We start from the raw sequence: 22,728 nt of genomic DNA, 5'->3' as shown, positions 1-22,728 counted from the left end.
AACACTCAATGCTCTGGGAGACAGAAAAATCTCTTCTCTCCCTGGTCCACAGGATAGAGTTTATAGAGTCTGTACTGGACTCAACTCAAGCCAAGGCCTTTTTTCTGGACTGCAGGTTCCAGGCAGTTTGATCAATTGATCATAGGTTTGAAAGCTTACCCCATCACAACGGCACAAAACTGTTTGAGGCTTCTGACTCACTTGGCATCATGCATCTATGTGGTTCAATAGGTCAGACCGACTCAGAACTCTAAAGGACTGACTGGCATCAGTCTACTTGCCAAGCTGCCATCAACTGGACTCTGGGGTAAGAGTGCACTCCCATGTCTTCATGTCCCTAGGTTGGAGGACAGTTCCAGCCAATGTATGTGTAGGCATTCCATTTGCCCGCTCACAACCAACTTTCACACTAGTGACAGATGCTTCAGGCCTGGGATGGGAGCCCACCTCAGTTCTCTACGGATGCAGTGTCTGTGATCCTCAGAGGACTTAGCTTTATACATCAATATCAGGGAACTCAGTGCTGTCAGATTGGCTTGCCTGGTATTAGTCGCAGATCAGGAGAGTCAGCTTGTTAGTCCTGGAGAACACGGTGGCAGTGTTTTATCTCAACAAGCAGGAGGGAGCCCTCTCTTTTCCACTCTGTCAAGAAGCAACTCTACTCTGGAGGCTCTGTATTGCCAACTCAGTAGATCTAGAAGCATCTTACCTACTGGGCATGCAGAACAAACTAGCAGACTACCTGAGCAGATTTGCAAGTCACCATGAGTGGTTTCTTCACCCAGATGTGGCCAGACGCATCTTACCGCTGTGGGGTTTTCCATAAGTAGATCTATTTGCGACAAAGTCCAAGAGAACGTATCAGCAGTTCTGCTCCATATGTGGTCATAGCCTGGGTTCCATGACAGATGCTGTTTTGCTGACGTGGTCAGGCACGCTCCTCTATGCTTTTCTACCATTCACAGAGTATTGCTAAAGATCAGACAGGACCTGGCCAGAGTCAAACTTACTGCCCCAGCATGGGCCTGTCAGCACTAGTCTTCTGGTGTTGTCAGTGAAATGTCCAATTTCTCCTGCTCTAAGCTTGGACCTAATCTCCCAGGATCATGGTTGCCTTCTTTACTGAGCCTACAATCCCTTCGCTTAACTGCGTGGATGGTCCATGCTATACAGTAGAGAACACAGCACAGCATGAGGAGGAGCTGACCAGGCCTCTGTGAAGAAAAACGTGGTTCGGGACTATTTAGAAAAGCTGGATGAGCACAAGTCCATGGGGCTGGATGCGCTGCATCCGAGAGTGCTAAAGGAGTTGGCAGATGTGATTGCAGAGCCATTGGCCATTATCTTTGAAAACTCATGGTGATCGGGGGAGGTCCTGGACGACTGGAAAAAGGCTAATGTAGTGCCCATCTTTAAAAAAGGGAAGAAGGAGGATCCTGGGAACTACAGGCCAGTCAGCCTCACCTCAGTCCCTGGAAAAATCACGGAGCAGGTCCTCAAGGAATCAATTCTGAAGCACTTCGAGGAGAGGAAAGTGATCAGGAACAGTCAGCATGGATTCACCAAGGGCAAGTCATGCCTGATTAATCTAATTGCCTTCTATGACGAGATAACTGGCTCTGTGTATGAGGGGAAAGCAGTGGACGTGTTATTCCTTGACTTCAGCAAAGCTTTTGACACGGTCTCCCACAGTATTCTTGCCAGTAAGTTAAAGAAGTATGGGCTGGATGAATGGACTATAAGGTGGATAGAAAGCTGGCTAGATTGTCGGGCTCAACGGGTAGTGATCAATGGTTCCATGTCTAGTTGGCAGCTGGTATCAAGTGGAATGCCCCAAGGGTCGGACCTTTGTTCAATATCTTCATTAATGATCTGGAGGATGATGTGGATTGCACCCTCAGCAAGTTTGCAGATGACACTAAACTGGGAGGAGTGGTAGATACTTTGGAGGGTAGGGATAGGATACAGAGGGCCCTAGACAAATTAGAGGATTGGGCCAAAAGAAATCTGATGAAGTTCAACAAGGACAAGTGCAGAGTCCTGCACTTAGGACGGAAGAATCCCATGCACCGCTACAGACTAGGGACCGAATGGCTCGGCAGCAGTTCTGCAGAAAAGGACCTAGGGGTTACAGTGGACGAGAAGCTGGATATGCGTCAACAGTGTGCCCTTGTTGCCAAGAAGGCCAATGGCATTTTGGGATGTATAAGTAGGGGCATTGCCAGCAGATCGAGGGACGTGATCGTTCCCCCCTGGTTGACATTGGTGAGGCCTCATCTGGAGTACTGTGTCCAGTTTTGGGCCCCACACTACAGGAAGGATGTGGAAAAATTGGAAAGAGTCCAGCGGAGGGCAACAAAAATGATGAGGGGACTGGAACGCATGACTTATGAGGAGAGGCTGGGGGAACAGGGATTGTTTAGTCTGCGGAAGAGAAGAATGAGGGGGGATTTGAAAGCTGCTTTCAACTACCTGAAAGGGGGTTCCAAAGAGGCTGGATCTAGACTGTTCTCAGTGGTAGCAGATGATGGAACAAGGAGTAATGGTCTCAAGTTGCAATGGGGGAGGTTTAGGTTGGATATTAGGAACAACTTTTTCACTAGGAGGGTGGTGAAACACTGGAATGCGTTGCCTAGGGAGGTGGTGGAATCTCCTTCCTTAGAAGTTTTTAAGGTCAGGCTTGACAAAGCCCTGGCTGGGATGATTTAGCTGGGGATTGGTCCTGCTTTGAGCAGAGAGTTGGACTAGATGACCTCCTGAGGTCCCTTCCAACCCTGATATTCTATGATTCTGTGAGCAGGGTTGCTCAAAAGGTATTCAAGAGATCTTGCTAAATAGTAGAAAGCCTTCTACAAGAATGACTGATCTTTCTAAATGGAGGTGTTTCTCCATCTGGTCTCACCAATATGGGGTATCACTGTCTGGTTCTTCAGGTCAGCATATTCAGGACTACTTGTTATACCTGAAACACCAAGGTTTGGCAGTTAGTTCCATTAAGATACATCTGGCTGCTATTTCAGCATTCCATCCTCAGGTGGGCTATTGGTCTATTTTCTCCAATAACATGTCCGTATGATTTTTAAAGGGCTTAATCAAATTATACCCTCAAGTGCAAGACTCCATTTCACCATGGGAACTAAACCTAGTATTGTCAAGACTTATGATCCATCTCTTGAATCATTGGCTACTGCTCTCAGCTGTTTCTGTCAATGAAGGTGGCTTTTCTAGTGGCCATTACCTCAGCCTGAAGAGTAGTGGAACTGCGGGCATGAGTGTGACGGGATCTCCATATACAACACTTTTTAAGGACAAGGTTTGCCTGTGCCCTTATCTGAAGTTCCTCCCAAAGGTGGTTTCCTCTTTCCACATCAATTAGCCAATTTATTTGCCTGTTCTTTGACCAAAACAACACATGAGCAGGGAGGAAGAGTATTTGCATATCTTGGATGTCAGAAGGGTCTTGACATTTTACCCAGATAGAACCAGACATTTTTCAAAATTTTCTCAACTGTTCATATCAGTGGCTGACAGAGTAAGGGGTCAATCATTCTTCACCCAGAGAATTTCTTCCTGGATCACATCTTGCATATACATGTGCTGTTATTTGGCAAATGTCGCTCTACCTGTTAGTTACAGCTATGTGACAAGGTCAAAATCAACTTTGGTGGCCTTTCTGGCACAAGATCCAGTTGCAGATATTTGTAAACCAAAAACAGTAATCTGGTCCTCAGTCCACATGTTTGCCTCCCATTATGCTGTAGCTTAAGACTGCAGAGACGATGCTAGAGTGGGTTGAGTTGTTCTCTATCTTTATTGAAATATACTCTGATCCTGCCTCCTGTTCTATGGCTTGTGAGTCACCAAGAGTGGAATACACATATGCAATCAGTTTAAGAAAAAATGGTAACAAGTTCTATATCAGTTATTCTTTGAGATGTCCATTCCATGACCCGCCCTCCTATGCCTCTACATCAGAGTTACGGCAAAAAGGAACTGAGGGAGGCCATGGGTGGCTATGCCCTTTATACCTGCACGCAGTGGCATGTGTCAGCAGGGGATCTCGAGCCGCCCAACAGGCATTGCTGAGGGCAGATGTTTCTGACTGGGCACTCAGACTCCAAGAATGGAATGGACGTGTGCAACACATCTCAAAGAGCAACAGTTATGGAGCAGGTTAGTACTGTTTCTCAGGACACATGAGCACTCCCAGTGTAATAGAAATATTAGGGTATTGCATCTTTATCTAAGACTTCCTTCCAAATGTTCACTAGACATATTTGATAAATAGATATTAACAAAAGCAAGCAAAAAATGCAGTTTTAAACAATGGCTAAAATTCACTTCCTCTCTTGCCTGCTGCACCTTTTAATCTTCTGTCTCTTGTGATGTTGTATCATATATTCTCATGTCACCCTTGAGTCTTCCAGCATACATAAGATCTGAATTTCTACTGTAAAAAAACAAGCAGAAAACCTTTCAGGCTTTGGGTACAGGTTCAATTATATTTTTTGTAAATCACCTTTACGCATGGTCAGGTCTGGGAGCACCCATGGAGTCGGGGCCTATGGGAACATGGTTAAGTCCCACATGGTAGAAACATATACTACCCATCATACTTTACAGTGGAGTAAGGTTTCCAAGCTGGCTGCAGTCTCTTGGGCGCTTTCCCATTGGTGTGGTGCTTGGGTATGATGTGGAGCTCGAGCTTCTAGTCTGCAGCGGATCTGCTCTATGAGATTTGCAGTTATAAAAACATCAGTTGTAAGCTATTATGCTGAATTCCATTTTACTCTGGTTATACGGGACAGACAGCACACAACAGTGTTCTGGTTGTTAGGTTAATGGGAATTTACATTACCTAAAAAATGATTGTTTCTGATTGCATCAGTTGGTGAAGAAGTAGCTTCTCCATAGTCTGATTTTAGAGTTGGAGTTCATAAGGGCTTGAAAGAACAGGGGAAGTGGCCCATCCTTATGTATGCATGCATTGTTTTCTTGCAGTGCGCCATGTTTCTTGCAGGCTAGTGTGCCTGTGTGAAGGCAGCGATCCTCCAGAGGAGATGGTGCGAAGGCAGATTTTGGTAAGTCTAGCTAAATGGTGAGAATGCAAGTGCAGTATGGTGGGTTCCAAGGGAAATCTTGGAAAGGTACTTTCAAATGATAGAGTAATTCAGGAAAGTGAGTGAAATTATATTTCTGAGGGATGTATCTTCTAAAATTGGACCTGTGTTATCACAATGATACCTGGTTGAGCCATTATAGTTAGGGGTTTCTCAGCCATACCATTATGAGCCTTGACTTCCATTGACATCTGTTAGTCTTTATGGTGCAACTGGATTCCTTGTTGACTTCCATAGTAAACCAGCATAACACCCCTTAGTCCATGGTGAGAACATGAGTTGCTGAGGTCTCCCACGTGGAAATTAACGGCACTAGCTCTGCCTTACCCAGCCAATAAAATATTGTGAAAGAAGTAAATTACTGCTTCAGTACTTTATGCAAAAGAATACATCCTGTCGTGATAACTGGGCCTACAAATTTACCCTAATTATGAGCTCAACTGTAAAAAGTGAGTGCAAGTTCATAAAATGCCACAGTAACCTGTAACAACAACTGTTGATGGGAAAAGGTGCAAAAGCGAGACAGACTGAATTAGGCCAAGCAAAAATGCCTACTGATATAACTCAAGGAGTGTGTTAAGATCATGCTTGGTAAACAAGAAAAGTGTGGAACCGGAAATCAGTGAACAAAAATTGGTGTGTCAGACACTAGGCCTGGTTGGTGGACAAAACGATGAGAAAATGGGCTGCTCGTCCATTCACACTCCCCTTTTGGGGTCCTCAAAAGAGACTTTTTGGGGAAAAGAGGGCTACCATAATGCTGGCTGACGGAAAGACTAGAGAGAGGAAGGAGCAGTCTTCACAATGATGGCTGTTGCCCCCCACTGTCTCTTGGGACCCAGTACCTTCTTCATCCTAATCCTGATGGATGTCCTGATCAGGCCAGAGAGAGGGACCCAGATGATACTAACACCTCCACTGGCTCTAGCTAACTCTCAGATACCATCTGGGAGGTGAGACTGTCACATACACCCCTTGTGTGATCTTTTCCTTCCCCACCTTATTTCTTCTCTCACCTATTCCTCTCCTGTTTCCTTCTATCTAATAAGAGTCTGGCTTAGCCAGCCAAGACTGTATTTTGCAACACTGATGTAAGGCTGTGACCAAAAAGAAGAGGTAGCTAAATGGAATGCCCTAACCGCCTGGTTCTGGTGTACAAGTTTGCAAGGTCTTGGAGTGGCTGATAGGAATGGTGGTATGCCTGTGTTTTTCGAACAATGAGGTTGCAAGTGAAAGTCAACACCAAAGACATAAACTACATTTTTATCTTTGCTGTTCTCCCCTTTTGTGTGTTTGTCTTCTTTTATTTTCTTAGGAAACAGAATCAAACTTTAACATGGCCAATAACAACAGCTCCAGCCCATCTGAACGAACATCTTCTTTTCCCTGAAAACGACAGTTATTACCATCTTTATATCAGGGATCGGCAACCTTTGGCACGTAGCCCACCGGGGTAAGCCCCCTGGTGGGCTGGGCTGGTTTGTTTACCTGCTGCATCTGCAGGTTCAGCCTATTGCAGCTCCCAATGGCTGTGGTTCGCTGCTCCAGGCCAATGGGGGCTGTGGGAAGTGGTGCGGGCTGAGGGACATGCTGGCCGCCACTTCCTGCAGCCCCCATTGGCCTGGAGCTGCGAACTGCAGCCAGTGGGAGCTGCAATCGGCCAAACCTGTGGACGTGGCAGGTGCCAAAGGTTGCCGATCCCTGCTTTATATCCTCTAAGACAGTGGTTTTCAAACCATGGGTCACGACCCATAACTGGGTCATGGAATCAAAGGAACTGGGTCACAGCGACTCTGGTCAGCATTGCCGACTGGGCCATTAAAAGTCCTGTCGGCGGTGCTGCCCGGCTATGGCAGGCTAGTCTCTACCTGTTCTGACACCCCGGAAGTGGCCAGCAGCAGGTCTGGCTCCTAGGCGGCGGGGGGACATGGAACTCTGCCCTTGCCCTGAGCACCGGCCAATGGGAGCTGGGGGGGGGGGGGGGATAGGCAGTGCCTGTGGGCGAGAGCCACTTGCGTGCATCTGCCTAGGAGCTGGACCTGCTGCTGACTGCCTCCAGGGCACAGCGCAGTCTACGGTGCCAGGACAGGACTGAAGCCTGCCTCTGCACCCCCGTGCCCCAACCCCAGCCCCCTGCCATAGTCCTGAGACCCCCTCCTACACCTCAAACCCCTCATCCTGGCCCCAACCCAGAGCCTGCACCCCCAGCCCAGAGCCCTGACCCCCTCATTCCCAGCCCACCCCACAGCCCTCACCCCCACATCCAAAACCTCTGCCCCAGCCCTGAGCCCCCCCACACCTCCAAACCCCTCATCCCCAGCTCTGTTGGGTCTTGGGCATCAATAGTTTTCTTCAACTGGGTTGCCAGAAAAAAAGTTTGAAAATCACTTCTCTAAGAGACTGTCATATAAAGCATATAAAGGGGTTTTTCCTTCTAAGAAGTCTCTCCAGTTAAAGGGAAAAGGAACAAGCGTTGTTGAAGTTAAAGCCTTATTTAATACTTTACAATTTAAATGCTTTAGGTATTTTTCCTTCTTGTGGGTATAAAGGGTAAAAGGATTTTTAATGGTGTGTTTGCCATGGTACTAAGCAGGCTGAGGTATAGGGGTGCCATTTCATATTTTGTTAGGGAATGCAACTTTAACCGGGAATCCAGGGGCTACTTAGGCACCTGAAAACTCTAGGGTTTTTTGCAGATAATAATTTAGAAATTAGCTGTTAAGGCACTGTATCTAATTCCTATATAAAAAAAAGAGGATTAAATAAATATTAGGCCCACTCAGCTCTAATACTAAGATGTTCTCACATCTTTTAAGTCTGTTAAGTCACTTGAGGGACACTGGTTAGGTTTAAAATTGTAATGTATATTCTTTGTTACTAACTCTTGAATACAACAATTGAAACAACTGTAGAAAAATCTAGATTACTTTTTATCACTTTTTTGCAGTTCATCAGTCTTGGAATAGATCGTTTAACTTTGGAAACATCCAACTAGGGCAAAGCCCTCAGAATTTATACTGCACCTGCCTGGGGTTGTTGGGGTGTTACCTCACTACAAATAATAGACTAGAAACTGGAGGGAAACAGGAGGGAAAGTGACAATTTCAAGTCACTTTCATTTTCACAGTGTTGCCAATACCAAATGTTCAAAAATCATGAATCAGGATCACCAAAAATCACGAGATTGGCTTTAAACTCATGAGATTATGTAAAAATAACAGATTTGGTGTTCTTTCTATTTGCCTTCTGCTTTTTGAGCCTTTAGGGTGCACTGGGGTTACATTTTGAAGCTTTCTCCACAGCCACAAGGGCTAGAAACTTCATTTTTTTAAAAAAATTGTCAAAGTTTGACTCAGACTCACAATTTATCAGACCACTCTGTTTTATTAGCACAGCTGCTCTGCTAATACATTTAGAAGTGAGCCCCCCGAGTGGGGCTTGTGTCTTTTAATTTATACAGTTTTTTGGAGAACAAGTTACAGAGAAGTTACAGACAAAAGAAGAAAAAGATTTTAGTCACCACCCTTCGAGATCTCTGAGACCAGTCACGTATCTTCAATTACCTGCCACCCTTAACAATCTCCTTTAACAGCTTCCAGTTAACTTAACTAATTGCCCTTCACACCTTCCATTCTGATGCCTGCTTCTTAGACTTGCTGGCTCTATCTTAATTGCTTCTCCATTCAAAAGCTAACTGTCCCTACGTGTGCTCCCTCAGATACTTTGTAACATATTTTGGCATGCGCTCTCATATACAATGTATCCAGCATGTCCCCTTATACAATGTTATACTTCCACAGAACGAAGGCTGAAATCATCACATATCTCCTTGACTCCAGGAGCCGGAGCTTTAAGGAAAACAATTATCATGAGACTCATGACAAAAGCATGAGCCTTGGTAACACTGCTTTCCCTTCTGTTTAAAGGCTCGTTACTTTCCAGAAGGCTCTGAAACACAACACGACAGCGACTGAGTTGCAGTTCTCACAGGAGACTAAATCCAAACACTAAGAAAATTCTATATTTTAAAGTTGAGACAAAAATTGAGACTTCTGAGGTATATCAGGGCCACTGCAGGCAGGAAAGGGAAATAAACAGGCACAGGTGCTCTGAGCAGCTCTTCCTCTTGAATGAAAGTTGGAGGGTCAAATCTTCTAGTCCGTAATCCAGTAAAACTTCTGTTGCCTCCACTCATAGATATTAAAATGTGCTTAGAATCATAGAATAGAATCATAGAATATCAGGGTTAGAAGGGACCTCAGGAGGTCATCTAGTCCAACCCCCTGCTCAAAAGCAGGACCAATCCCCAATTAAATAATCCCAGCCAGGGCTTTGTCAAGTCTGGCCTTAAAAACTTCTAAGGAAGGAGATTCCACCACCTCCCTAGGCAACGCATTCCAGTGTTTCACCACCCTCCTAGTGAAAAAGTTTTTCCTAATATCCAACCTAAACCTCCCCCACTGCAACTTGAGACCATTACTCCTTGTCCTGTCCTCTTCCACCACTGAGAATAGTCTAGAACCATCCTCTCTGGAACCCCCTTTCAGGTAGTTGAAAGCAGCTATCAAATCCCCCCTCATTCTTCTCTTCTGCAGACTAAACAATCCCAGTTCCCTCAGCCTCTCCTCATAAGTCATGTGTTCCAGTCCCCTAATCATTTTTGTTGCCCTTCGCTGGACTCTCTCCAATTTATCCACATCCTTCTTGTAGTGTGGGGCCCAAAACTGGACACAGTACTCCAGATGAGGCCTCACCAATGTCGAATAGAGGGGGACGATCACGTCCCTCGATCTGCTCGCTATGCCCCTACTTATACATCCCAAAATGCCATTGGCCTTCTTGGCAACAAGGGCACACTGCTGACTCATATCCAGCTTCTCGTCCACTGTCACCCCTAGGTCCTTTTCCGCAGAACTGCTGCCTAGCCATTCGGTCCCTAGTCTGTAGCTGTGCATTGGGTTCTTCCGTCCTAAGTGCAGGACCCTGCACTTATCCTTATTGAACCTCATCAGATTTCTTTTGGCCCAATTCTCCAATTTGTCTAGGTCCCTCTGTATCTTATCCCTGCCCTCCAGCGTATCTACCACTCCTTCCAGTTTAGTATCATCCGCAAGTTTTCTGAGAGTGCAATCCACACCATCCTCCAGATCATTTATGAAGATATTGAACAAAACCGGCCCCAGGACTGACCCCTGGGGCACTCCACTTGACACCGGCTGCCAACTAGACATGGATCCATTGATCACTACCTGTTGAGCCCGACAATCTAGCCAACTTTCTACCCACCTTATAGTGCATTCATCCAGCCCATACTTCTTTAACTTGCTGACAAGAATACTGTGGGAGACCGTGTCAAAAGCTTTGCTAAAGTCAAGAAACAATACATCCACTGCTTTCCCTTCATCCACAGAACCAGTAATCTCATCATAGAAGGCGATTAGATTAGTCAGGCATGACCTTCCCTTGGTGAATCCATGCTGACTGTTCCTGATCACTTTCCTCTCCTCTAAGTGCTTCAGGATTGAATCTTTGAGGACCTGCTCCATGATTTTTCCGGGGACTGAAGTGAGGCTGACTGGCCTGTAGTTCCCAGGATCCTCCTTCTTCCCTTTTTTAAAGATTGCCACTAGATTAGCCTTTTTCCAGTCATCCGGGACTTCCCCCGTTCACCACGAGTTTTCAAAGATAATGGCCAATGGCTCTGCAATCACAGCCGCCAGTTCCTTTAGCACTCTCAGATGAACTCATCCGGCCCCATGGACTTGTGCACGTCCAGCTTTTCTAAATAGTCCCTAACCACCTCTTTCTCCACAGAGGGCTGGCCATCTGTTCCCCATGTTGTGCTGCCCAGTGCAGTAGTCTGGGAGCTGACCTAGTTAGTGAAGACAGAGGCAAAAAAAGCATTGAGTACATTAGCTTTTTCCATATCCTCTGTCACTAGGTTGCCTCCCTCATTCATTAAGGGGCGCACACTTTCCTTGGCTTTCTTCTTGTTGCCAATATGCCTGAAGAAACCCTTCTTGTTACTCTTAACATCTCTCGCTAGCTGCAGCTCCAGGTGCGATTTGTCCCTCCTGATTTCATTCCTACATGCCCGAGCAATATTTTTATACTCTTCCCTGGTCATATGTCCAACCTTCCACTTCTTGTAAGCTTCTTTTTTATGTTTAAGATCTGCTAGGATTTCACCGTTAAGCCAAGCTGGTCGCCTGCCATATTTACTATTCTTTCGACACATCGGGGTGGTTTGTCCCTGTAACCTCAACAGGGATTCCTTGAAATACAGCCAGCTCTCCTGGACTCTTTTCCCCTTCATGTTAGTCCCCCAGGGGATCCTACCCATCCGTTCCCTGAGGGAGTCGAAATCTGCTTTCCTGAAGTCCAGGGTCCATATCCTGCTGCTTACCTTTCTTCCCTGTGTCAGGGTCCTGAACTCAACCAACTCATGGTCACTGCCTCCCAGATTCCCATCCACTTTTGCTTCCCCTACTAATTCTTAATAACTATACACTTCATACTTAAATATCTGAGCCATCTTATCCAGGGCTACACATTTTATACACACTGGCTCTCAGGGACTATATTTTCTGGCATATTCTGAACAGTGCTGGGCACACAGATGGTGCCCAGTGAATAATACAAATCATGACAATAGTCATTGACTTTATGGACTCTGTGGGTGTAATTTCTGTTCTTTGTTCTGGAATTGGCCTGGATATAGCTGAAACCCTAAAAATTTGAGGCATAAACACATCTGATACTTATGACACTTTCTGATTCTTTCCGTTTCTCAAACCTAGATCAAAAAATGACAAAACAAAATGGTTTTCAGTTAAAATGTAAAATTGCATAGCAGCCATTGCTCTACAACCCAGCATGGGGCAGAACCTGCCACCCCTTTGGAGTTAAGCAGTTTCCTCTCATCTGATTCTCATTCTCCATCCTTTCTGACCTTTGTGCTGATTTTCATGCTGTCAACCATGACCTCCATCCCAATCTCCTGGGACCGTTTGCTGGAGTCTCAGAGAACTGGCCACCTTGGTTTTGCTCCCATCTATCAGGTTCCTCTCTTTTTGCAGCATGCAGCAGAGAGAGCAGCTGGTCTACTGGATAGGGAACTGGTCCTGAAAGACCTGAGTTCTACTCCTCCCCATGGACTTTCTGTATGACCTCAGGCCGGTGCCTTAGGGACAGAGTTTCAAAGGTTTTTAGGCACCCAAAGATGCTGCTAGGTATCTAGTGGAGTTTACAAAGCACGTAACTTTCTAGGTGCTTTTGAAAATCTCACTAGGTGCCTAAATACTTTTGAAAATCTGGCCTTTAGTTTGTGTGTGCCTCAGTGCCCCACCTGTAGAATGATGATAACAGCACTGCTCTACCTCACCGAGGGGCTGTGAGGAGAAATAGGTTAGACCTTGTGAGGCGCTCAGATACTATGGTGCTGGGGCCGCATAAGTACCCACAGGTAGAGTGGGAACTTCTCTGTACCACTTCTATCCCTTCCCTGGGTTTTTGCCCCTTCTTTTCACCTACACCTCCAAACCTCCCCCTTTTCTGAATGTAACCTTGGCTCAGAGGGCTTGGCTGTATTTTTTCTGAGTCCCCTGCTTTGGCTCTAAAACACGCACCCCCACCCTGGGATTCCTGTTTTACAGGCTAGATTTTCAGATCTTTAATCACCAGCCCTTTCTTGCCTTAATCACCCTGCCTCTGTTTGTAAAGAAAATACTGACTCCCTGCCCCAGGGACATCTCTCCTCTGCAGAACGTACATTTCACACTAATGTTGTGCTGTAGTTAAGAGCTCCACCTGGGAGCTCACACACCTCCTGTAGGAAACTCGGGATGGGGGGCTCTCCTCCTGCTCTCCCCTGCCCCCCAGTTGGCACCCCTGCTGAGGTATCTGTATACCTGTGATGGTTCTTGGGATACCCAGGACTGTGGGTCACCTTGTTACCCCCTGCCTCCAGCAACAGTGAGTCTTTCTTGTGTTAGCTGGGTGTGTCAGCTCCCTGACACTGCTAGGCTTTCAGTCACTTAAGTACTATCCTCCGGAGCCACATGTGGCTCTTCAGAAGTTAAAATGTGGCTTCTTGTCTAGGCACTGACTCCTGGGCTGGAGCTACAGGCGCCAACTTTCCAATGGGCTCGGGGGTGCTCACTGCTCAACCCCTGGCTCTGCCACAGGCCCTGCCCCAACTCCACCCCTTCCCACCCCCTCCCCTGAGCCTGCCATGCCTTGGCTCCTTCCCCTCCCCCCCCAGAGCCTCCTGCACGCCACGAAACAGCTGATCGGGAGGTGCAGGGAGGGAGGGAGGGAGGGGGAGGCACTGATTGGCAGGGCTGCTGGTGGGCGGGAGGTGCTGGGAGCGGGGTGGGGAGCTGATGTGGGTGGGGCTGCTGACATATTACTGCGGCTCTTTGGTAATGTACATTGGTAAATTCTGGCTCCTTCTCAGGCTCAGGTTGGCTACCACTGCTCTGGGCTATGCTAGCCCTAACTTCACCTTGCAGGTTAACAGTGAGTACACCCCAGTCCCTCTGACATTGCTACTCCCAAAAATTCCAGATCCTTGCCTCCAAGAAGTAGGTACTTCAGTTTGCCAGTTTTATCTTTAATCACTGCTTCTGTAACCGCACAGCACTTGTGAGCACTTACAATAAAACAAAATAAGATTTATTTAAGACAGTATAAGAATTTAACTAGGAACGAGAGTGTGGTAGAAAAGTAGATTTCCCTCCAAAATTCAGTCTGTGGCAGAGCTGGCTGGTTTCTCAAGAACGAGGATCCAAATGTTCATGAAAGCAGCCCTGCTCTATAAGGGGTTTTTCTCAGCGAATGGATACAGAGTCCTCTCCCTCCCATATGTTATACTGAAAACAGCCTTTTGTTTCTATTTATAGATTGAGCAACCCACAGTCTTGGTTAAAGTTTTATTTTTTTTTAACTCTTTAAGTGGTTTCAGTTGTTGTTTGTTACCTCTGATGGTTTCCCATTCACAGTCTTAGTACTGCACAAGGCTAAACAATTGAACCTTAAATTGCATCACTGGCCAAACAGGGAGTGGTGACAACTTCTCTTTGCTCGAATGGGCTATCACCAAGACACATTATCTCCTGGTGTTTGTACTCCAGGTCCATAAAGCAAACTTTCAAAATAAATACATTATTCCTTAAATATTACCCATATATGCATCTCACAATAATTATGAATCTTGACAAGTTACGAGCGTTCTGTAGATACCTTATATGTTACTATTTATGGATAAATATCTCTTAAGACATGTTTGGCATAGTGAGTTTGTCAGCTCTGAGATGAGAGATGTTTGCAAAGAACAGGGGACCCTTTTGAGACATTACCCAGGGTATGATCTGGACTGATGGATAGCTGTGTCCCCTCAATTCTGCAGCCTTTTACCCTGCTTCGCTGTGAAAATAACCAGTCCAAGTCTGCTCTCACGCAGCCTCCAGCATGTAAATCACTCCCTGCTATATTCCATGAGTACTATAGAATTACACTACAAGGCAACACCAGCAAACTTTCAGTTCCAGATTTCCTCCAGAAACGTGTGTCTTGTATTGCCCAGCACCCTCCTGGATGATAGGAGCTCATATCAGGTCTGTCATTTATTAATAGAAAATGATATGCACAGGTCTTGTTATCCCAAATGGAGTTTCCCAAACATTTCAATCTTATACTGGTTTAGATAAAATAACGACAACAAAAATTAACTATAGAAAGATAGATTTTAAGTGACTTCAAGTAATGAGGGATATAAGTCAGAATTGGTTACAAGGAAATAAAAGGTAAAATGCAACTAACACCTAATTTAACAAGCTAAGTGAATACAAAGCAAAGGTGAATCTCACCACATGTTCCAACAGTCTTACTGGCTGAAAGTCTTTCAGTCAGGATCTTTCCCCCAGTGCAATTCTGCTTCCTTTGTTCTTCAGAGGTTGACGATGCCGAGGATAAAGAACAAGTGAGAAATGATTTGGGTTGAATTTTCACAAAACATGTTCCTTTTCTGCTTCAGATGACCATGAAGACTGGAAAAGGGTGGGTGGATGTTGGAAAAGCCGCCCTTGGTGATGGATTTCTTGTGATTGCCATAAATGTAAGTTTCTGGCTAGGTACAGTCTCCTGCAGACACTCTTACTAGCAAGTGCTACAATTGAGTAACAGCTTTCTGGGTGCTTATGTTTTCTTTTCCAGAGTCTAGAAAAACTATATGCCCAATTAATGAAGAGGAGCAGTGGTGAGGCAGATATTCAGGTGCACAAAGCTGATGTAGAGAAGGACCTGTTCAAAGTACTGTCTTATCAGGCTGAATCAGTACGTGTCCTGGCCGGTTTCCCTTTGTAGGTCACTGGGGCATATGGAATGTATGAATGATCATACTGGAACTTTGACTCAGTTGTTAGAAGTGTGAGTTCCTGTCATTAAACTGGAAAGATAAGTTTCCTAGATCTGCTGTAAGGTCTCAGATTTGACCCCTCAGTGTTGCAGTAATTTAAGCATTCTTAATATACCTATTTTTTCGACATGTAACTCCACTAATTTATCATAATCCTGCAAAGTTGTTTAGTTCATTTCATGAAGACTTGGAGTATGTCTACACAGCAACTAGACACCTGCAGTTGGCCTGTGCCGGCTGACTTGGCGGGGGCTGTGGGGCTGTTTCATTGCTGTGTAGATGCCTGGCTTGAACTACAGCCTGGGTTCTACGACCCTGCGAGATGGGAGTGTCCTAGAACTCAGGCTCCAGCTCGAGCCCAGAAGTCTACACAGCAATAAAACAGCCCCCGCAGCGCAAGCACCACTAGCCTGAGTCGGCTGGTATAGGCCAGCCATGGTTTTGTTTTTTTTTTGCTGTGTAGACATACCTTTTGTGATTTAGCTCGCAGGAGTGTTTATAAAATGGACAGCTATCTTTTCGAGGCCTGAGTCACCTCCTACAAAGGTCTGTGCTTCACTGGCTGAAGAAGCAAGATATCTGATATTGGGGTTGAGCCAGGGTCTCCACATCCACAGCAGTGCAACATATATTTAGTGAGATACGTAAATTCAAAACCACACATCTCTGTACCAATATTCTGTCACTAAAGTAATCAAATAATACTTAAGTGCAACATTGCATCTAGATCACAAATAGCCAAGATCTAAGAGGTGTTAAAAAGCTGCACACAGGAAGCTACTTGCAGTGCATAATAACAACTTTATTGCATGTGCCACTAGATGGTAATCTTTAGCTATGCTAACTATGCACACACGCATATATAAACTATTTTTTATGTACAGTGTTTTTTATATATAAGTAGGGAGGTCATCGTTGCCAACTCATGATTTTAAGATGAGTCTCACGATATTTGGTGATTTTTCTTAAAGCTCCAACCTCTGCAAATCATGTGAATAGGCGAGAATCTCAGTTTTCTTAAAAATAATTTTAATAAAAGTAAATTTGTAGTCCTTAAGAAGAAAAGTTTGAAAATGACGCAAGTGTACCCTTCTAAAGCACCAAAAAGAAATAAAAAAGATAAAAAAACTCATGATTTGTAAGCCACCCATGATTTTTGAATAGTTGGGGTTGGCAAAACTAAAAAGTGGTACAGAAATTGGGGTACAAATAGGAGAAGGCCTCAATCCCAAAGTTGCACAGGGAGCCAGTGGAGGGGCCAATGTGTCTGGAGATCAGATTTGCTGAACTGTGTTCCCAAACTTTTTACTATGGTGACTCACCAACTGCATTTTATTGGAGTTTTTTTGTGTGTGACCCTCTCAGGGACTGTATTCATGGAAGAGGCCCAAAAATCATAAGCCAGCATCCTTCTCTTCATCGCCCCACTGAGGGGCATTGACTACATGCAGTAGGATCCTCTGCCTTGTATCTTCATGGCAATTTTAGCATTGGAAGGAAATGATCACATGATTCTACATGTTCACGCACTATAACCTCAGAATTTCACAGTGTGTCTTGCTGTTTTTGTTATCTCTCCACTTACAGTATAGTGAGTTGCACTGTATTGTGAGCCGAGAGGGTATTTAAAGACAAATTGTTTTTATTCTAACAATTTATTGGCATGTTCTGTTGCTTTCTTAGGCAGTTGTTCAAGGGTATTTTCAGAAAGCAGTGACATGTTTGCAACGCTGCAAAGATATGTTGACAAGGCTGCCAAAACAGGTCAGTGAAATCAGTTCTTTTGTGTCCTTCCAAAAGTTTAATATTAACAAGAAAGAAAGCAGCTTTTCAAGGAGCTACTGATGTCTCAGAAAATTCTGAAAAATACTTATTAAGACAATTCTCTGTACATCTATTCTGTGTCTTTCCTTTGCTTGTTCTTTTGTACTAAGGACATTTGTTTCTTCAAAGTTCACCTGCTCTTGCTGCTTCCTGCAGTTCCCGTTGGCCGGGAATGGTGAACTGAGGCCACTGGGAACTGCGGGTGGCTGTCCCTGCGGACGGTCAATGTAAACAAACTATCTCGCGGCCCGCCACCAGATTACCCTGACGGGCCGCATGCAGCCTGCGGGTCACAGGTTGCCCACCACTACTCTACAGTGTAAGTAATAAAATCTAAAGGGTTCAGAGTAACAGCCATGTTAGTCTGTATTCGCAAAAAGAAAAGGAGGACTTGTGGCACCTTAGAGACTAACCAATTTATTTGAGCATAAGCTTTCGTGAGCTACAGCTCACTTCATCGGATGTGTCCGATGAAGTGAGCTGTAGCTCACGAAAGCTTATGCTCAAATAAGTTGATTAGTCTCTAAAATCTAAAGGGATGGATGAAGGCTGAAATATGACTTTTGAAAGTGAAATGTGGTACTGTGCATGTTGTGGTTGAATGGGATTTAACTGGTTTCTGTGAAAATCTCTGCATATCCTTAAGAGTATCTGAGTGTAACTGATTTGAGGAGTTTTGCTTTCATTCTAGTTGCATGGACAAAGCTGCAATCATTGGATGAGTCATTAAAGTGACTCACTGGGGTATTTGTATTGCTCCTTTTCATTTCATTTTAAATGTTACATGAAACTCCTCCATTAAGTAATGTTAAACTTGATGGCTTAGGACAGCGGCTCTCAACCTTTCCTGGGAAGGTCTCTAGGTAATGTTTTAAGAGGGAGTTCGGTCAGAGGATGGGTCTTCACCGACTCTGATAATTGAATCTTGAATGTCACTGGATTGATCTGCTTGAGAATCTTGGATGGGCTTAGGTATTGGTGATCCAGCTTAGCTGATGCTCAGGTTGATTTGAGATTCTGAGTTGATAACCAGACCTTGCTGGTTGATAACCGGATCAGATGACCAATGCTAAAGTTAGGTGCAGCCTGGTGACCCCAATCAGCTTAATGCTTGTAGACCACATCTGCTTGCAGAAGTTCACGCTGTAAAGTGCGTGCTGACTGCTGGCTAGTTGGTTCTGTTAAGACAGGTGTGGGTCAAGAAGCCATCCTCTTTTCTTAGCAGCATTACAATAAGCTATTGGCAGTCTTGATGCCTAGCTAGATAAATGCATCCAGCCCAGTTGGGGATTCTGTCTGTGCCACTCCTCCTTGAGTCTATCCCAGCTGGAAGGGACAGCACTGAGCTGCCTTGTTCCAGTTTGTGTCTGTTACCAGGTGCTGAAAATCTGCAGCGTAGTGAGCAACCAGCTGGCATCCTTGCTTCAATACCTGGTGCATGGCTTCTGCTGTATGTTACCATTTGGGTTGTTGAAGGTCATTGAAGTGGCTTGGACAAATTCCTTGAACTGACTCAAGAGGGGACTAGATTTCTCAAGCAGTGGAGAATCCCAGGTCAATGCTTCCCCAGTCTGCAGACTAATGACGAGTCCCACTATGGTTTGGTAGGCAGGAAATGACTGTTGGCACAGCAGGAACAGGAACTGGCGCTGGTTTAAGAACCCACAGTATTTTCCACAGTCCCTATCAAGCTTGTCAGACAGTTGGGATCTTGGGTACTCAGGGAGCCTGAGTCACTGATGACGTGGCTTGTGCCTGAAGGGCATGGACCTGGCTTTAATAGATTCTTCAGGGTGCTCGCTAACTCTGCCAAAGAGGCATCAACTTTAGTGTGGTCCATTGTGCAGCTAAATTACATCTTGTCTTTTTGGGCTGCTCAAACTTTCACGGACCAGGGTGTGGGCAGTTATGCCTAGTGATTGGAGCAGTGGCGGTCAGACCTAGTGGTTGGAATCAGTGTCAGAGGCCAGGGGCATTGCTGAGGATCAGAGATGGAGCTAGGAACCAGGGGTCAGGGCCAGAGCTGGGAACTGAGCAGGGGTGGAGCAAGGCTGGGAAGAAGGCATATAGGATCACAGCTGCAGGCGTAAGTGTTGAGCCGCCAGCAACTTGTTGCTGCTGCTGAGCTTAAATGCAGACCTGTAGCGATCTTGAAGCCAGTTGGGTGGGCTGGGCTGGCCAGTCAGGTGATTCTGCTGCCAAACTGGCTAGCCCCAGGTAGAGCCCTGCAAATCTGCAGATATCCGCTTCATATCCACAGACCGTTTTTGCGGATAGTGGATCGGCTGCAGATACAACTGGGCAGGGTTCTAGTCATTGGTGGCGCCTGGCTCGCGGTGTCCAGCTCGGGCAGCCTGGGGGGCGCAGCATGCTCAGGACTGGCAGCCAGTGGCTGGGCAGCAGATCAGAGTTGGGGCTGTCCAGCACCCGCTCGTCGTGCTACTTCCTGTCCAGCAGCTTGGGCCCCTCAGGCAGTGCCAGCGTCCCCATCATGGCCTGGCGCGGCAACATTGGCCACGCTCCCAGTCCCAGGCCCGGCCCACCGGCTCCTCGGCAGCAGGGCCTGTCCCCGGCCCTGGGGATTGGAGTGGGCGGGGCCCTGGCGCCCCATCCCTCCAACGCACTGCGATGCAACACGCACTGATCTGCCATGTGCCATCGCTTGCGAGCCCCCTGGGAACAGCATGCGATGCAACGCTCCTTCCTCCCAGCAACCCCTTCTGCAGTGCCTCTTCTCCTCGAGACCCGCCCCCACCTTGCCCCTTACCCCCAGTCCCCATCCTCGTGCTGCCTCTTCCCTGTCAGACCCCGCTCCTCCACTCCCTCTTTCCCTCCTCCCCCTGTTGCTAGCCCTGTGAGATGGCTTGTTGCTATGGATGTGGGTGCGGCTGTGGATACAGGTAGAAGACGGCTAGTGGATTGGATTGTGGGTTGATCCTGGCAGATTCAGATTGGGTGTGGATCCACGTTTTTGTATCTGCGCAGGGCTCTAGTCCGAGGCTTAACTGAGGTAACTCAGGTTCCTAACACTTACTCACAGAGGAGCTGATGAAGCAGCAGTATTCTGAAATATCAAACATTGGAAGAACCTTTTCGCCCAAACTGTACAGTGCAATAGTTCCTGCTTTTGTGATGGGTTTTTATTCTCTCCCAAGTGTTTAGCTCTCTGGTGTTTCCTATTCTAATTTCTTGTGTTTTTTAGTTGTCCCTGTTCAAGTACTCTTGTTGTATTTATTGATGGAAGTGGGCTGCAACATGTACTCAATCAGTTCTACTGTTATGTGTGACCTTGAGGGATTTATTTATTAATGCTGCTTTAGTTTCCCATAGAACAACAATACAACAATTTTAGTCAGATTCCTTTTCCTCCTATAAAATCAGCTCTGATAGTGGTGGGTGTAGCTTTGATATAAAAAGTATTTTAAGTGTGCCTGAGACTCAACTGCCTTAGATTTCAGAAAGTCATTACAAGAACCTAACAGGAGAAGCACTTTTTTTTAATTGCAGACCTGTTATCTATCAATCCTCTGCTATAACTTTGGAGTGGAAACCTATGAACAGAAGGGGTATGAACAGAGCTCCTTCTGGCTCAGGTAATGTAAAAAGGAAAACAAAATGCAAAGTATTTTTTTCTGAGAAAATAGCAAATGCGGTTGAAGGAATAGGAAAAAGCAATTTTTAGTTTTTGGATTTCATTGAAAAAATGCAAAATTTTGTTTAAAAAAAAATTCTTTGTGGAACATTTTTTTTTGGAAAAAGCAGTTTCCTGATGGGGAAAAAGTTGTTTGAAAATTTTCATATAGCTCTAGTATTAAATGAATCAATCTGTAACCCTTTTGCCAGTCAGAGTTGGCAGGAACAAGGGCCGGGTTCAGTATCTAACGGTTCCTTTTCAATAATACAACACAAAACCGTCTTGAGTCCCCACCCAGTGACCTGCGACAATTACACACCACCCCATGGGCACCACTAAGAGGCCGTATTTCCCTTCTCACAAACACAGAGTCTGAGTTAGCAAAAAACAAAACAAAACTTTTTAGTAAAAGGAGGGAAGTAACTTAGCATTAATTTGGGAAAACACTGCAAACAAGGTTCATAAACATAAACTATGAGCGAAAGACCCACCCCGCAAGTAAGTTGGGCAGTGTCCTTTTCCCCTCGGGTTCTTAAGTGGAGCAACCCAAAAGTCTGTTTAACATGCCTGACCCTTCTCTGCACCCCACTCACAGTTGCTGTTCTTGGTCAGTGCAGCCCCAGAGTTCAGCGGTGCATCTGCAGAGATCACCTCCCACACTGGAGGGGTGGAGGGGGTGGTAAGGAGGCACATTACATGCGCCGCTGCTCGGGCACTCAGTCGCCACACCTCTCCCTGCCAGCCACCCCACTGGCCACTTGCCACGCCTCTCCACCAGCCACCCTGCTGGCCGCTCCTCTCCACCAGCCGCCTTGCTGGCTGCTCACTGTACCTCTCTGCCAGCCACCCTGCTGGACACTCACCAAGATGTCTCAGGGTCCACCACTTAACACAGCTCTCAGTGATTTCAGTTGTTAGTGGGGGAGCCCCACTGCTGGTGCACACTGGGCAGTCTCTTACATCAGAGACACTGTCCCAAAGCAGGTCTAATTCTTAGACCTAGGTATCATGATTTCAGCTCTGCAGCATATAACAAGACTGTCGGTTGAGTCTAAATTGGTGTTTTTATTACACAGTTGAGAGAGGAAGGGTCAAATGGTGTCTAGGAGCCTTAAGCAGGGCCCACACCACCAGGTGCAAGTACCTGTCCCCACCCCTTCTCAACTCACTGGGTTTTGGAACCCATGTTCCCTGCCTACCAAGTGCTGTTTCGTTGAAGGTGAGTCCCTCCAGCAGGGTATGCCAGGTACAGTTCTGCTGCCCTCGATTCACACAACAAGGGTAACAACCCTTTATTACTCCTGCCCCAATAACAAGGAGACTGGGGATCCAACACCAGCCAAAAGTGATCATTTGGGCAAGCAATCACATCATACTGAGCACTAGGCAGAGTAGGTGTGCCCATGCAAACGAGATCAGCTCCTGAAGTCCTCTTCCACAGCTCATCACAGATGTCAGGAGAGAGCTCATTCAGACTCTGCTTACAAATCTAAAGCTCTACTTGGCTGAGCAAAGCTAGGCCTACACTCAGCTCAGTGGCATTTCTCTGTTTACAGGCACATCCTTTCATGTCAACCTCAGTGTTATCTCAACATCAGGAATCCCTTTCACATGGATTTTCATGTTCTGACATGAGGTCCCTTCTTTGCATGTAGAAATATTCATGGCTCTCCTTAATTCTATCCATACCACTTATTCTCCCAAGGAGGCTGTGCTCTAGGGGGATTGTTCCC

General features: G+C 45.9%; 1 protein-coding gene across 3 annotated transcripts in view; it reads left to right on the top strand.

Annotated features, from left to right (window-relative positions):
• The window catches only part of TEX11 (testis expressed 11), a 147,867-nt gene that overhangs the window by 12,932 nt on the left and 112,207 nt on the right, over nt 1–22,728 (top strand). For all 3 annotated transcript variants that reach the window (XM_073358618.1, XM_073358619.1, XM_073358617.1), the window contains 5 exons: nt 5,002–5,081; nt 15,157–15,237; nt 15,336–15,455; nt 17,221–17,301; nt 20,869–20,954. In XM_073358618.1, the coding sequence (XP_073214719.1) occupies nt 5,002–5,081; nt 15,157–15,237; nt 15,336–15,455; nt 17,221–17,301; nt 20,869–20,954 (448 nt within the window). The remainder of the gene's footprint in view (nt 1–5,001; nt 5,082–15,156; nt 15,238–15,335; nt 15,456–17,220; nt 17,302–20,868; nt 20,955–22,728) is intronic.

This window comes from Lepidochelys kempii, chromosome 9, assembly GCF_965140265.1.
Source record: "Lepidochelys kempii isolate rLepKem1 chromosome 9, rLepKem1.hap2, whole genome shotgun sequence".
NCBI lineage: Eukaryota > Metazoa > Chordata > Testudines > Cheloniidae > Lepidochelys > Lepidochelys kempii.
Note: the sequence above shows the minus strand (reverse complement) of the source record. Positions and strands in the feature narration are given on the sequence as shown.